This window comes from Micrasema longulum, unplaced genomic scaffold, assembly GCF_059751315.1.
Source record: "Micrasema longulum isolate JH-2025_06_02 unplaced genomic scaffold, ASM5975131v1 h1tg000112l, whole genome shotgun sequence".
NCBI classification, from domain to species: Eukaryota; Metazoa; Arthropoda; class Insecta; order Trichoptera; family Brachycentridae; genus Micrasema; species Micrasema longulum.
In genome coordinates, this window is record NW_028277318.1 from 558,819 (window position 1) to 576,341 (window position 17,523).

The 17,523-nt window shown below is 32.2% G+C and overlaps 1 protein-coding gene and 1 long non-coding RNA gene across 2 annotated transcripts in view; one reads left to right on the forward strand and one right to left on the reverse strand.

Moving 5' to 3' along the window:
- Positions 1 to 17,523, forward strand: part of LOC148284540 (uncharacterized) — a 272,006-nt gene that overhangs the window by 156,190 nt on the left and 98,293 nt on the right. The window lies entirely within an intron of this gene.
- The window catches only part of LOC148284541 (uncharacterized), a 230,953-nt gene continuing 219,599 nt past the window's right edge, over positions 6,170 to 17,523 (reverse strand). Inside the window, exon 4 of the mRNA XM_088238696.1 lies at positions 6,170 to 7,445. Coding sequence (XP_088094822.1) covers positions 6,514 to 7,434 — 921 coding nt within the window. The 5' untranslated portion in view covers positions 7,435 to 7,445 and the 3' untranslated portion in view covers positions 6,170 to 6,513. The remainder of the gene's footprint in view (positions 7,446 to 17,523) is intronic.

Consider the following 17,523-nt stretch of genomic DNA (forward strand, 5'->3'; position numbering starts at 1 on the left):
TTTGGGTCTAATAACCTAACCTAACCCAACCCTTGGATCTTTGTGTGAAGTATCTAGTTGGGCACTCTCTTTTTGCTCGTTTCAGCCTGCCCATCGCTGCCTCCTTATTTTGAGAAACTGCGCCATGTTGAGCTCATTGTACACATTGTATACTTTTTTGTTGTACCCTATTCTCCTAACCCCGTTTTCCTGCACGGCTCCGATTCTTAGTATCTTTATCTCAAATATATAGAGAGACGTCTCGTCTTTTTAACGCAATAACCAACATAACGATCCATACGCGAGTACAACGCATAATATTGTTTCGGATATATGTTTATTTATTTTAATAATTTATTAATACAGAAATGTTATAAGTTTTTATATAGGTGCCATAAATGCCCGTTCAAGAGAACCCGCTTCTTGTTTAAAAATTTCGAATACTTTTCGATTTTTTTAAATCGCAACTACAAATCATCATTATTGTCATCTATCACACAGTAATTTCAGTCCATTGCTATATAAAGCCTCCTTATACTTCTCCATATGTCCCTGTCTTGCGCTTTCTGTATGAGTCACCAGCAATTCTCTTTATATCATCTGACCATCGTGTGAGAGGTCTCTCTCTACTTTTTTTGTCTTCCCGAGGTCGCCAATCGACAACGCTTTTAGTCAATCTTTGGTCTTTTAGTCTGACGCCATGTCCCGCAAATGACCATTTAAGTTTAGCCAGTCTTTTTACATCGTCTATTACTCCCGATCTCCTCCAAAATCTCGATGCTTCTTATCAGGAAAGGAAGTTTTATATGTAGCATGCTCTTTCTTTATCCCCTGTGATCCACGGAGCTTCCTTATAGGAGTCGATTTGGTGAATGTAAGTGTATGCCACTTCTAACTACAATTATGTACCTAAATTTTTCATATTTTTACTGCAGTTTAGATGAAAAATGAGGATTTCTGGAAATAAAACAAAAAAGCAAATGTGGCTTTCTTTTCCAATTTTTCGGATCGCACTTCAGTGTCATCATCGGAGTTGATGTAATTTATGTGGGTATTTTTATTTGGAAACAAGAAAAATTATTTCTAAACATTCATATTTCTTCAATTCTTTTATCTGTTAATTTAAGTGAAGTGAAAGAGTTACACAGCGTGTAAAATAGCTTTTTAAACCAGCCAATGATAAACACATACGCCAAATGTAAATGCCTTGACTCCCACATTCCGTTCTCTAAAATGTTCTCCATCCCTGTTGTAATTTGTTAATCTTGCTGACTCCTTAGAGGGTTAAATCTAGTCCTTTGTCTACTAACATTAAAACAAACTCAAAATATTGTAATAAAAACAAATGTTCCAAGAAGAAGTTTAAAAATTGGTGAATTGGTTACAGGCGTTGCTAAATATGTGAATCAATTTAATCATATTAATCTTTTCACAAACAAAAAGGGTTTTAGCTCTTTAATTTCACTAAAGTCAACAGATGGAAGAATTTAAGAAATATGGATTTTCAAACAAAGGCAAAATTGTAAATGTAAAGTGGCCACTTAAACCAGCCAATGACAAGTCATAAGCCCTGTAAATACCTAGACTTCCATATTCCCTTCTCTAAAATGTCTTCCATCCCTGTTGTAATTTGTGAATCGTAATGATTTCCTAGGACGGACCCTAAACGGATTCATAAGAAATTTTTAAGTAAAGATTATAATTGATAAAATATATTTATTTTGCAAAAAATTTACATATTTTTTAAAGATAAATCAAGAAATCTAATACCGTGTAAAGTTGTAATCTGTTTACTGTTATTTTAGTGTTATTCTTTCAAGATAAATCTTTATTATTATAATCAATTTTATGGTAGATATTTTTGTTCCCGATCAGAAAATATTTGGGACCATCAGAAATTTATGTATTTTTTCGCACAAAAGTATTTTGACATTCAATTATGTACCGTCATCCAATTAATTATTTTCAAGACATTAAATTTATATTTTATTGGTAGTAAAAACATCTAAACATATAAGTTTAATAGCGTTGGTACAATAATTAATCAAGTTCTGCACTTATTAATAGCCTCTAAAGAATTATAATCATAATTCAAAGGTTCTATAAAACGCCAATTTTCTGTCCGATTCACAATTCGAAATTGCGTTTACAATCATATTTATTAATTGGAAATTAGATTTTACGGTTAGATACATATGACCTACTAGATAGCAAATATTAAAAAAACATAGAAATTATGCTAAATGCAGATACAACGATAGCAAAATATATTTTTAAATAATATTATTAAAAATAATTTGCTTTTAAGGAAAAAAAATAAAAAAGAAATATTTTAGAACTTGACTCTTGATAGGTGATTAAGGTGACCTTTAAAACACTGTATGGCCAACATTTTGCCTATGTTTGAAAAATAATATTTTTTGGATTCCTCTATTCCTATGTTGCTATTTGTGAACAGCATTACAGAACAGTTTGTAAAGTGGCCACTTAAACCAGCCAATGACAAGTCATGAGCCCTGTAGATGCCTAGACTTCTATATTACCTTCTCTGAAATTTTCTTCATCTATGTTGTAAAATGTTAATATTAACAGCTCCCCAGGGAGTTGAATCCAGTCCTTGTCTACGAAAATTTGGATAAATTTAAAATATTGTTGTTATATGCATGTTTTAAAACTTCTCTGATCTACTAATTTGGATCAAACAACTGGTACAACGTAATACGTCTTTTATATACAAATCTGCTACTATCAAATAGCTGAATAATTTAACAAAATTACCGTTAGCTTTCGGTTGATTGCCAGATATTGCTTTTTCCAAATTATCTTGCTAATGTTGGTAGATTCATTTACAAACGTTTAAAAATAAATATTAATAAAGGAAGTTCGAGGCAATCGTAATTAGCATCAACGCGAGATGTAAAATAATAATGTTAATAAACTCTTCAAATTGTCTCATACATAAATAGCGTGTTATTAAGCTGTTATAATATTTCTGTTTGTATTTGGTTAATACAATTTCTGTGATTAGTTTGTTACGTTTTTACTTCATTTGCCCTGAGGTATGATTGGCTTTGTTGCTCCATATGAATTAAATTGATCTACAACATCTGATAAAACTTTAATATTTTTGTGATGCAATAAACTGTTGATCTGTTTGATTTTCATATGAAATATGCAGTTTTTAAAATTATTTTTTCGATTTGCTATTGTTTGCTTCATAATGATTATATGGCTAGTTGAGTATTGCATGTAATAAATAAAAATACTGTTTTTATTATTATAAAATTAACAGAAAGCGTTTCTTTGCAATTATGATCACACAAAAATTAAAAAAAATATTCAATAAAATGAATCGACTTTAAATGAACGTAGTTATGCAGAAAGCAGGCCGTCTGCAATTTTGAAAAAAATAAATATTGGAGGTTTTGGATGCAGTAAAGTCAATTCTATGTTTCGCTAATGACAATCAGACCATTTTCATACAAACAACTGTAATAATCACCTCCTGAAAACAGTGTCGATCAAAACAACAGTATTTTTCAATTTGCAAAAAACACCCACAGCACTAGAAAAATCTGACGGTAAATTAAAAATTATTAAAACAAGTAAAATACATAATTAGATTCTTATTTGTAATGTAATAAAACTGATGTGTTCATTGTTTATTATTTGTCAAAGTCAAAAACATTCCAACTGATGTGTAGATTTGGTTATTCACTCGTTTTATAAAGGTGCTATTATCTCTGTTTTACTTTTCCATGGCTGGCTGCTTCCTGCATAACTACGTTCGCATGTTTTTTATTATTTTGAATGAAATATTATTTTGAACGAGTATTATCAATACGAAATTATTTTAAGACTCATTCTAACTAATATTAAATTACTTGTACCGTACTTGTCAAAAAGATTTTAGACTGACATTAAAAAATAATTAAATATAAAAATAAAAAGAATTGGACTTCAAACCTTTGGTACGGATTTATCCCTCTTTTCGTTGATAAACGTTATTTGTTATATAACACTTACTACTAATAGCTGCTTGTCAAACTATTATTGACAGTTCAATTTCATAAATTAAAAAAAATACTTACTTGTTTATTTTTATTACTTTATACTTATTTTTATTTTTTTACTATTATATCAAATTGCACTGTAGTATTGGCAAATACGCATTTCATAGAGACATATTCTTATTTCTTATTTTTTCGTGATAATGTATGCTTGCTTGTTTATTAATTTAACTTAAAAATGTCTTTCTTGCTTACCGTAACACTTTATTTATTGTTTGCCTTACAGAATTTATTTCATAAGCTTATATCTTTGCATTTTTTGTTTATATGCTGACTGTTTTTTCTTGCATACCTTTGTTATTATTGTTTTTTTTTTACTTTGTAAAACTTTTTATCATATCCTTTTTAACTAATATCACATTTTTTCTCTGTTTATTCTGTTTATTATTTAGTATGTTAGCATGTATTTCATTTTTATTTTTTGTAAATGCCTTTTGGGTGTTAATGAACAAAATAAATAAATAAATGTTTCTAATGTCTTTGTAATTATATTTTTAGATTCTGAAATGAATGATGCAGACAATTGGAACACCAGTGAAGTAGCATTGTCTTGATTGTTGATAACTTGAGAATGACCAGTTTCGCGCTCTTGCGCATCAGTTATCAATCCAGGGTTGTACGAAATATACATCCTCGTTGCAGCCAAAATGCACTTTGATAAATTTACTAAAATTAATCGTCAGAAACATTCTACCATCCCTCGTATATGTGAAGCGTTTAACAAGAATTTTAATACACTTCATATATTAAACACTCCATATGATAGGTACAGTAGAGAACTTGATTCAGAATAATAGAGAATAAACGTTTTGTCTCTTTTCTTGCTCTTAATCATTGAATCAAATGCCATTTTCCACTTCTACATCCCTTCAATCATCCTTCACCGCTCCTTATCAATTTCCTTCTTTTCCTTCCCACTATCTCGTTGTTTTGTCAATATTTTTTTTACTAATACATAGTATTTTTATTATTTATATAGTATAAACCATGGCGTCGTCGCTTTATAGCAGTATAATTTAGTGAAAACATATTATTGGGTGGCAGGTCCTACTATGTACACATTTTTTATAGTTTTTTAATTATATTATTATTTATATTCGAAATAAATAAAATAATCTAAAATTTAAATTTATTTCAACAGAGGGAAAATATTATTGAGAACGGAATATGGAAGTCTAGGCATTTACAGGGCTTATGACCTGTCATTGGCTGGTTTCAGTTGCCACTTTACACACTGTGTAACATTCACCATTCTGCCCATGTTTGAACATCCACATTTCCTCAACTCTTCCATCTGTTGACTTTTGTGAAGCAAAGGAGCTGAAACCTTTATTATTCTTCAATAATGTTTTCCCTCTGTTGAAATAAATTTAAATATGAATAACACCCTAGGGAGGAAATCCAGCCAGTCTGCAAGCGTTTGGAGATACTCAAACATTGTTTAGTCTAAAATGTTTCATGCATTAAATTAATACCAAAATAAAGTTTATTTTAGCTAGGCATACCATCAAAAGCGGAAAATTTCTTGAAGTCATTGCAGGTATGTAACATTTTTGACATTTTTACAAATAACAAATTACAACAGGGATGGAGAAAACCTTAAATAAGGGAATATTATTATGAATGTCAGAAAAAAAAAATAGGTCTGGGTGGATCATAGAGGAAACACAGACCCCAATTTTTTCATTGCATGGCATAGGCAATGCCTAAAAATTCATTTGATTTTAAACTGTATGCTGGATTCCATCCCCGTAATTTCAATAATGTTTTTATTCTCAAAATGATTTATTCAATGTTTCTTTTGGGTTCAGACTTGTATTTGTTTCTTATCAATAATGCATATTTCTCAACAATACAATTTGCGGGGATAAAACGTACTGATACTTACATATTTTATACCGGAAAGTAATAATACCATTTTATGAATGCGGCTTTTGGAGATGACCACTTAGCAATTACAGTTATATTACTATTGTTAAATGCATTATCCATTGCTCTGTAAATCGGATGTAGTAATTCAATAGAACGGATGTTTGTGCATATTGATCAACTGGGTATAAGACGTTTTATGGTTACTTTCATCCAAAATAATAAGGAAAGAGAAATTATAATAACAGCAGTTTACGGTGTAATGTTTTATTGTTCAATATAAATTCTTCTATATATTTTGTATAAATGTTTTCTATTCTTTAATCGCTTAATAATAATAGTAGTTGGTAACAAACGTTTCGCTTTAAGGCAACATCTTATGTTTATACAACGTAAAAAATACTCTTTTTACAAATCTTACAAATATAAATAGGTAGGATTATATTACACTTATCTTAATTTGTTACGTACAGTAGCGTCTCTGGGAGACATTCGGGCGGCCGCGGCTAGGCCACGCGAACTTACTTACTCACGATACGGTATAGTATTAGGGCGCAAATAGGAAGTCTCGAGTACGTCTAGGGGAGGCGGGCGGCTAGGTGTTGTCCGGCGGGGAGGCGAGCGCGCGCGCCGGCGGCAGCGGCTGGGGCCGCGCCAGGCGGGCCGCCGTCACCTTGCCCATGAAGGAGCGGATCTCCTCGAAGTAGCAGTCCTCGGCGGGCAGGCGGGCGGCGCCCGGCGGCGCGTGGGCGGCGCCCTCCGCCTCGTGCTTGCGCAGGTGCCGGTCCAGGTTGGTCTGCTGGCCGAAGCAGCGCTCGCACAGCGCGCACTTGAAGGGCTTCTCCTTGTTGTGGATGTTCCGCACGTGGCGCTGCAGGTTGCTGGAGATGGAGAAGGAGCGCTCGCAGTACTTGCAGCGGTAGGGCTGCTCGCCCGTGTGCGTGCGCAGGTGGCGCGTGAGGTTGGCGCTGCGCGGGAACACCTTGCCGCAGAACTTGCACGCGTAGCGGTCGCGCGCGCGGCCGGCGGGCTGCGGCGCGGGCGGCGGCGGCGGCGCGCCCGGCCCGAAGGGGTAGCGCGGCGGGAAGGGCGGGTACAGCGCCACGGGCAGCCGCCGCACGGCCTCCAGCACGGCGGGGTGCAGCGGCGGCGGCGCGAACAGCCCTCGCGGGGGGGTGAGGGGCTCCTCCGTCTTATCGGGAGACGGCGATCTCAATATCAAATTCTGGTTCTCATCCTCCAGGCGCCTGCGTATCAGCAGCAAGGACAGTTTCTTTCTATCCACTCGCAGGTCGAGGGGCTCGTCGGGCGGGGGCGGCGGGCCGCGGGGGGGCATGTGCGCGGGAGACAGGGCGGGGGAGCAGCGGTTGATGTCCCGGGGGGCGCGCACCTGCAGCGGGCAGTGGGGCGGCGGGGGCGGAGCGCCCGCGCGGGGGGAGCAGCGCCCGGACACCATCTTGCGCGGGGAGTGGTCCTTCTCTCGCATGGCGGGCAGCGCTCCGGCCGCCTGGCTCATGGGAACACCTCCTGAGGACAACGTGAAAACTGACATTAGAAACGATTCCGAAACACAAGAGGGAATAAACAATATAAACATACAGGTAAAAAATAATAATTGGCTTTAGAACACTTTCAATTTGGGTCGACACACTGGATGATTATGCACTAGGTACTATAGAATGTTGAATGTATTCTTTTGTCTCCCTGTAGCGCGAGCGGTGTGGCAGTAGTACTACCGCCATAGCGACAAGTTGTATCTTGTGTCTCGTGGCTTGTGTCCACTCACATCTCGGTGGCCACTCTCCACGCACGTACACTAAATTAGTCCATCGATCTACTCTCGCACAATGGGCGTCTGGTAATGTGGTAATGGACTAATGGAGATCTTCGAAACTCTAAAGGTCTACAATGCGGCTTCTCAAACCATTGATTGTCGAAATGATGTTGAGCTCCGATAAAAATGGGAAAACGTAAGATTTGACCATTAAATCACGTACAATGGCAATATTGTTTTTATTTTTCACCTATTAAAATATTTTACTTATTGAATAATAAGGCAAACAATCATTTTTTTTTATCTTAAGTATCCAATAAATAAATAAAATATTTTTTTTAATGTGTTTAAAATATTGTGTGAAAGTCGGTGGAAATAATATTGTTTTTATACTGACATTTAATATTATTAATTTTTACATTGTTCATAAATTATTGATTAAGATTAGAAAAAAAAAATCTGTTTAAAATAACCGTCATGATAATTATGATATTAAACTTTAAAAACTTTAAAAAAATATTTAAAAAATATATTTTGCTGTAGGTACCGATGTAAAATCGGGCTTTTAGACAAAAAATTTACAATATGTTTGTTTTTTATGTAAAACGGTTTTTAAATAATGTTATTTTAAGAGCACACATAAGAATATGTTTATTTGAACCCTGTTTTAATATTCAAAATAAAGCAAAATACATAGTAAAATGATTATTATTTAAAGAAACAATTTCAGAATAATTTCAAGAAAAGCTTCCAGCCATAGATTTTTATAATATTTTATTATGTGTATTTATAGAATGCATGTATTGTATAAGTATGCGTGTATGTATATATGCAAATCCCTGTGTATATTAATTAACTTTGTATTTTTTTTAAATGATTTATTTACTTATTCTTTTTATTTGATTTCTCTTTTTGTTTCTTAATAGAGACAAAAAAAACAACATAAAATTGTTGTAGTATAATTAATTTTGATTATTTGTTTTTAACATTAATTTGTTAATACTATTTTTTTATACGTATGTATGTATATATTTAAATATATTTTTGTTTAAATTCTTGACAAGTTATTTACAATTTGCATTTTGAATTCAATTACTTTTTTTATATCCATACTTTTTTTTTTTTACTATCTAAAGTTTAATTTTTATTTTGCATACCAGTAGGCTTTTTATTGTTTCTACATGTTTACAAAAAAGCGTTGTTTATTTTTTTAATTATTACTTACCGTGTTTTGTACTTACCGGTATTTTTTTGTAAATGCCCCTTGGGCGTATTGTAAAATAAAATAAATAAATAGATTATATTATATATTATTTTTTACACTCGCCAAACACAAGAGCCTGAGTTTTTTTTGGCAAGTTCAACCCAAATTGTTCTTATTTCTTTCTTTATGAATGTTTTGATGAACTGTTGGAGATGGTGAACCAATTTAAATACCTCAACAGTAGTATTTATTTATTAACGGACATTGTCCATGTATACAATTTATAAGGTTTAAATATTACAATAAAAGAGTAGTTTAAAACATTTAAAGAAAAAAGAAAGAAGCATTGACAAACATAAGTATTACAAAGTTCAAAATTAGAACCATATACTGTAATGATAAATTGGATTTAAAACTTAGGCAGAGAATGACGAAGTGTTTTGTTTGGTCTGTTGTATGCCCCAGAAACCTGGAGTTTGAAAGCACACACTATGAACCGTTTAGAGACATTCGAGGTGTGGCTACACAGAAGAATGCTTTGTATACCGTGGACAGATTTGGTCAGCAATGTAGAGGTCCTGAAGAGAGCTTTTTACAACAAACGTTTCTAAAATGTATAAAGGGCCGTTAGATCTCCTATCTGGGTCACATCCTGGACAAGTATATCTAGACAAGTATTAAATCCTCCAACTTATACTAATAGGCAAGATTGAGCGACAACGTTAGCCTGGCAGAAGGCAAACGTCTTGGCTGCGCAACATAAGAGTCTGGACCGGAATGAGATGTGCGGAAGAGTTGTCTCGGGCAGCGCAAGACAGAGAAGCCTTTTTATAAGTAATTATCAATGTCGGGGACACGTGATATGGCACAAGAAGAAGAAGATAGTTTGATGTTAAATAAAGGCTTTATTAATAAAAAAATGTTTCTTTTATATCTTAAAAGTTTAAGAAAGTCTGGTCCACAGCGTACTAACACGCTACACGTTGACACAAATACTAATACATATTTTTATTTATTTATGAACCTACATATATTCTATTAATCTCCTTATTTTTGAACGTACGCGTGTTAAGAATTTTGTTTAAAGCAACCATAAAGAAACCGAAACAAAAAAGTGTATTAAATATATTTATGAAAATAAGGAATATTTATCCGACCTATGAGTGTATTTAACGCAATGAAGAAGTAAAGTGGTGTTTTTATTATATTTGTTTGTTGACACACTATGACACTGAGCCAAATTTTTTATTTTTGTATTTTTATGAATCGCATTATCAGCGTATGCCCAACGTCACTCTAGGCCCTACATCAGACGGCTATTGATAGATAAATTACTATGGATAGTAGGCTTGTTTAGTAATACGATGTCAGTAAATATGTATAAAAAACATTCACATTCTATCGCTTCTTCACAATATTTTAAATAATCCCACTTCGCCTGTTTATCTGAGAGAGCTCATCCAACCTCTTTCACAACACGGACTATCTCTTCGTTCTAGTAACGAGAGAATCCTTTTAATACCCTGTCATCGCTCTAATTTTCTTGCCTCCTCTTTCACAGTAGTAGCCGCTCGATTGTGGAATAATCTACTCACTAATGTTAGAGACGCCCCTTCTTTATTTACATTTAAGTCAAAATTTAAATATCACTATCTTAATATTTCAATTGTTCCTTTATCCTTCTAATTTCCTTCCCATCCCTTTCCTCTCTTCACAGTGTAGTGTTATTTTTTTAAAAATATTTTTTTTATTTCGTTAATCTTTGTTTTTAATTTTTGTATAAAATTGTAAGATTCAATTTGTCAATGTATTTATAATTTTCTCAAACTGAACGGTTTGGGTAGGTAGGAAGAAACTGCCTTAAGGCAATATGCTCGCCCTTATATGTATATATGTTGTATATATATAAAGTGTCAAATAAATTAATAAATATATTCATATCATTATTTACACCTTCTACTTCTTCTTGAAAGTTTTTTTTTTGTTTTTTATTTGCAACTTCTGGATTCCCAACATTTCTCAATTTTTAAATTACTTTTATTATATACCTATAATGTACTTAATCAAAAGCGTACATCATTTGTAACATTAGCCTTAACTAATAATTAGTCATATTTAGCCTATTTTAAAAAATATATAAAACAAAAACCATATTTCACACAAGTAGAATCACGCGTTAAACACATTCTTGTCATAATTTGTAGTCCTGTCAGAAATTGTTTTATTTATTCTGTTGTGTACGTAATTGGTGCTGTGTTAGGTTTATGTTTTTTGTAATAACACTGTAGTTTTACTGATATAGCACTGTATGCACAACATTTAACTTAAATAAAATGAAATAAAATAAAAATAAAAAAAACCCCGTAGAAAATTTGTATTGACTGTTTTAACAATTTTAGTTTCTATGTGTTTTTATTTTCTGAATTAAGTGTGTCCAAGTGTTTTAGACAAAGGTGAATTCCACCCCTTATTAGGATTGAAAATAACTGCAAAAGAGAGAAAAAACATTCACGAGAAGATAATATTATTGAATTCTAAGCATTTACTGGACCTTTAAGCTGTCATTGGCTGGTTTAAATAACCACTTTACTCACTGTGTAACATTTATCATTCAGCCAGATAAATTTTACCCACTTCAATAAAAGTTTCTAGAAATATTTTCAAATATTTGTTGGATTTGGTTACGCTATGTTTTTCTTGGTTTTCCCCTATTTCTCCATCCATCAACATTCGCATGGTATTTTTTTTTGGCCGTCCTTTCGTTTACCATTTGCTTTACATGTCCTAACCAACGCAGAGCTTCTTTGTGATTTCGTCGATAGTGCTTAACTGCCTTACGTAATAAACGGATGTTGACATTTGCGCATCTATTGTACATGGTTTCACCACACATTCGCCTGAGAGATTCCATTTCGACAGCATTCAGCCTATTTTCATCCCTGTTTTTCATAGTCCATTCTTCGCTCTCTTTGATAATAGCTAATTTTGCCTCTTGCGACAAACATTTATTTGCCAACTTGCTAGTGGTAAATTAGTAAACTTACTCAAGAGAACCGCGCGCTGATAATGCTCTAGGAATCGTTTCGTCTGCTCTAAGGTCTGAGAGGTTGTTATAATGATACGGGTCTTTGCACAGGATTGTTTCTACTGTTAGTATTAACCAACAGTAGAAACTATCGATTAAGGTTTTTGTGAGGGATAAGTGTTATGACGAGAGGTAACTTTACCTTAATTCCATAAGGATCATGTTAGGATATGTGGTAGAACGTTGCCAGTTAGTAGTGTCTAGATAATTTGATGAACATATGTGCTTTGGTACTTGTTTTATTTTTCTGATGTTGCTTTAGAGCGTGTTGTATAGGGCAAATTCATTTAATTTTTCCTTTATGTATTTGGGTTTTGTGTCATTGTTCGTTTTATTTATATTACTACTTTATTTTTCCTTTCCAAAGCGGAACCTGGAGCAAACACGTTCTCTATTTAGAACTAACACTTTATTGCTTCACTGTCATACTGCGAAATTAAAAAAATATGATTGCATTGATATGTGCATTTGATTGATCACGAATTGACAATACTGCAGTGATAGGTACAATGAGGGCTTTTATGTTTTCTATGTTTTGTTATTTTCGTGGTTCGATTGTAAAGAAATATTTCATTTTGACTAAATTAGTTTTTTTTTTTAAATAAAGTAAATATGTAAAACTGACGAAAGACAGTCAAGTCTTTATGAACAGTTTCAGGGAAGGGGTGGGTGCTTTTATTGGTCTACAAACTTTTGGAACTTACTTCTCATAATATTATTGTTCCAAAAATACAAGTTTATGATTTGTGTCCAGTCTGTAGGCAAGTAAAACACAAATGCGTGTTTCGTACGGATGTAGTTTTATGTCGGACATTTTCTTATGACAATAGAACTCTTGTCCGACAAAGGAACGTCACCTTCTCATACTGAGAATAATGTTCTCGGAAGTCAAAGTGCGAAATAACTCATTTCGTGAAACAAGAAGAGCGTATTGTTAGTTGTTCACATTACAAGTCGCCATCGTGAGATATAATACAACATTTTAGAACGGACTTAAAAGCGCAAGAGTTCATCTTTCATTTTGTGACTGTTACTTAAAATCATTCAGGCCCGGTGGTTTGATTTTTAGTAATATTTTAAAATCAAAAGTAATAGTAAGTGTCGGCCTCGTGGTGTAGTGGTCAGTGCGTTTGCCTATTATGCAAGACGTCTCGGGTTTGATTCCCGACATGGTTGACATGAAACATTGATTCAAAAAGTTGAGAATATTTTCATAGTTCCTGGACTGGATCATTTTTTTAAATTAAAAAAAACATAGATTTATTATTTTAAAAAACCCTTTACGGTTAAATTAGAAATATTATCAAGTCTAGTAATGTTATGTCTTGTCTGGTTAGTGGTCATCATATGTTTTTTATGTTGATTTTAAATTTGTCTCAAGTGTAATTTTTCAAGTGGTAAAGTAAGTCATTATAGTGTTTAAGTGTTTTAGTAAAATTGGTAGCTGTATAACAGGTATTTTTGTCCCTAGTGAAGCTGCTAAGAATATTTCTATGTAATTTTTAAATTTCAATCCGTTTTTATTAACTACCTGCCTTACACATTTTTTCGTAGTTTTTTTATCATTCAGATAGCAAATATAAATAAAATATGACTACTAAATACAATTTTACATGAATAAAATACACATATTTTCACTAACGTTTCCCATTACGTAAAAAATAAACAATTCTAGTGTACATAATGGGGAGTGACGTATTATAATAGTTAGTATTATAATTTTATTTTAAATTAATAATATTTTTAGGATAACATATATAAATTACAAAAAAATATATAAACGGTGTTTTTAATCCGTGCTACACTAAGAAGAATTATAAATGTAATTTTTCACTTCTTTCTTGAATATAATGTATTCCTGGTTGTACTTTTTATTTTCTTTGTTCATTACATCAAAGAAAAATATTCCTCTGTAAGTATAATAATGTTGTGTTGCAGTTATTTTTAATTTGAAAATTAAATATTACTACCTGTTCTAGGTCGCGTACTTACGTTTTGTGACGTAGAAACACTACTATTTATTTTGTTTTTATGTATTTGGAGCAAATAATTCTTTTTTTATAACAATTTTATATGTAAAACTATATTTGACTTTTGTTTCATGTTTTGTATTGCACGTAAATTAAAATATAAAATATTATACCATTCTATTTTTTTAGAGATAAACTCCGTATTTCTGCAGCGAAATTTCATTCTCGTCATTCGATTGTTAAAAATCATACGTCATGTTATTTTTATAATTTTATTTATTTATGTTCTCGCAATCACATTGAATAAAATACACGTTAAAAGCTCATATCACATGGCATTTCAGTTCGTTGATAAATACCTTTCTTACGCCTATTTTTTAGATATATATTTACATGTTAATTATGATTTGCTGTATCGGTTTTTCAAATTATTGAAAGAATCACAATATTTGCTAGAATCGAGATGCATTTAGTAAAGAAATAACGTGTCTATTTATCACATTTCAAGGTTTTTTGGAATTTCCTATCTTTTGTAAAAGTTTATAACTCAGTATAGCCTAGAAATACATTCACGGGGAACAAAAGAAAGTTATATTTGTACATATGTAGGTATAATATACCACCCAATACTTTAACTAGTTATTAAGTGCCACATCTCACGTGAAATTATCTCTAGACAGGTTCAACAAGTCTCAAGATCCGATTAAAGGTGCAACCCCTGTCAGCCAGATTAATATCGGCCAATGCATCACATCACAGGAACTTGAGTGCAGAAATGCACACACCCCCTTATGTCAAATCTGACAGTTTTTTACTTTGTGCACACAAAATGCAGTGGGATCATTTTTCAATGTTCTTTTTCCATCGTTTTCCAATATGTAAAAAATAAATTAGATGAGGTTTTCATCAAAATGGGTTTGTTCATTTTTATGTACGTAATTTAAGAACAAATAATTAAGTTAAAGAAAAGAAAGCGGAATAGCGTTCGTTTAATTTGAAATAAACTAAAACATAAGGAATGGACTTCATTCCCTCTGCTTAATATTTTTTCTATTGACTATATTGAAAAGGAAAAGAAAATCTAAGTTATTCATATTTATATAATGGCACATTTGGCACTTGTATAAAAAAAATGAATGCGTATAAAATTGGATTATTTTTTATAGAGAAAAACATTATTTTAATGACTTTTATCTTTAAGAAGCAGAGTTTTAAAAAATAGCAATAGAAGTCTGTTAAATAAAAAATGGTAACAGTTAACAAAATTTTCAATTCCGTTATTGTATTTTTTAATTGTTTGATTTATGTTTATTATTTCAATATTTTTATTTTATTTTTATTTTATTTTTATTTTTACTTTGTAACTTCCTTTTAAAGTCAGATTTAAACAGATTTTATTCTGATCAAATCGGGAAATCCCAACGTTTGTTGCAATATTTTTATATAAATGGTATAAAAATAAAATTGTATATTTTATTAAAAGTAAATAACAGAAAAAAGACTAACAATATAACTATCTGTCGATACCCTAAAAATAAGAAGGTAATGTTAAGCTTTAAGGGACAGAGAACTTATGCTGGACTCATTCGTCTTTAGAACCGTATGCGACTTCCGTAATTCGACAAATGGCAGAATTCTTGAACCGCCTATACAAATGCAGTCGATTAAAAACCAATCGACTTTATCTCAAGTGCCCCAAAGCATTTGACATTGACAATCGAATGCGACATCGTAACTTCAACTGACAAACTTCCTTCTTGTAAAAAGCTCGGCATTTATGTTTGAATGACGAGTATGTATTTTTTTTAAATTTAACTTAAAATTAACAACACTGATTAATATTATAATGATGACGTATCAACAAATGTGCAACAAATACAACTGTACTTATTATGAATCCATTATTTTATTTGAGAAATCAACAGTTCCATATACATATTTATAGTAAACAAACAGATATAGTGTATAAACTCAGAACTTAACAGATTTCCACAAAGTATACAAAGTTAGTAAAGAAAATATATAACATATTAAATAAATACATATAAATTTATACATATAAAAATGTTATTCTCATGTACTCGTAAATATTTTTCAATAATCAAATATTTTTTTTCATATTTTTTTAAGAACAGTAAGTTATTGTAAATTGGGTGGGGTTAGGACAAAAATGCTTGAAGAGAGGATAAGGAGGGGAAGGGAGATGTACATATTTATTAATTTAATGTCTACTAAGTTACATAATGCATTTTGAGTGTAAATTTTAAATCTGAAAAAGTGATGTTTGTTTAATCTATATCTTTAAATGTTGTATTTTACACTGAAAAAGAAAATGAAGTTTCATTAGAAACCTGATATTAAAATTATTTTATCGCTCGTCATATTTGAGATATACTGGTATATTATACAATGTTTTGATAATCCATTTAATGGATATGAAATATTTCTAATAACATGTAGATGTGTGTTATGTTAAAGGAAAATAATAATCAAAAAAATTGTAGTGTCTCAGTAAAACATTTTCTTATATTTTTCATAATATTCCAAATACAAAATATTCAACGGAAAAAGTCAGACAAGAAACGATCAAAGTTTACGTGTGACAGGAGAGCCATAGATAAATACGGATTTGTTAGTGTTGCCACTTTCTCATTTGTCTTTGTAATTAAGTTGTCGGAGGGATTTCAAGAATAGCATTTTGACAAAGCAATCGAGATGCTCAATCGACTATTGTCGAGTAGGTGACAAAATGTCACATCTTTCCACCATAAGGCTCCAGTAATAATTAAATTTTCGTGTGGCATCCATGTTGGGAACATTGCATAAAAAACGCTTAAGAACTATTCAATTCATGGCTTGAAATAACGTTATAAAAATGAGTATTTTAAAGGTAATTAATATTTAGACACGACAGATAAAGTTTGAAAAAGTCCACCATTTTATTTTCACATCTGAACTGCGCGCTTTAGTAGAAAAGAAAAAAAAAAGTTTAATATCTTTAGCTATAAAAAAACATACTTAGTACTTCATTTCTCATCAAGGGTCGGTAAAAAATAAGTATAAGTTTCATATAAAGACCGGTTTACACTCGGCTCTTCAACAATTCAACAGTCATCAGCAATCTTCAAAATCTCATTGAATCTGAATGACAGTAGGACTCTCGGCCACGCCCGACAACTTGGCAACTTTCGTTTTATCACCGATCGGCTAAAGGCCTGCAATTTGAACGAAATACAGTAATTTGTCCGTCAGTCCAAGTTGCGGCACGCAACGTACAATTCGCGGATGTGAAACAGTTTTCACGCAAATCACAGTTATTCGACAATACAATTGGGAACACCTGTGTATTCGGATTCCTCTAATATTCCCTTTTCGCAACAAATTTTTATTTTTTGTTAACTTACTTCTTTATACTATAAACAATAAGACATTTATTGTATGTTGCAAAATATTTTTTTTTGAAAATAAGCGCCGTATATCCGGCACTAAAACTAAAACTGAATTTACATTTTTTTCTAAAAAAAATCAAAGAGTCAAACCTGGAAAAATAGTTTGTAGTAAAAAACGACAAA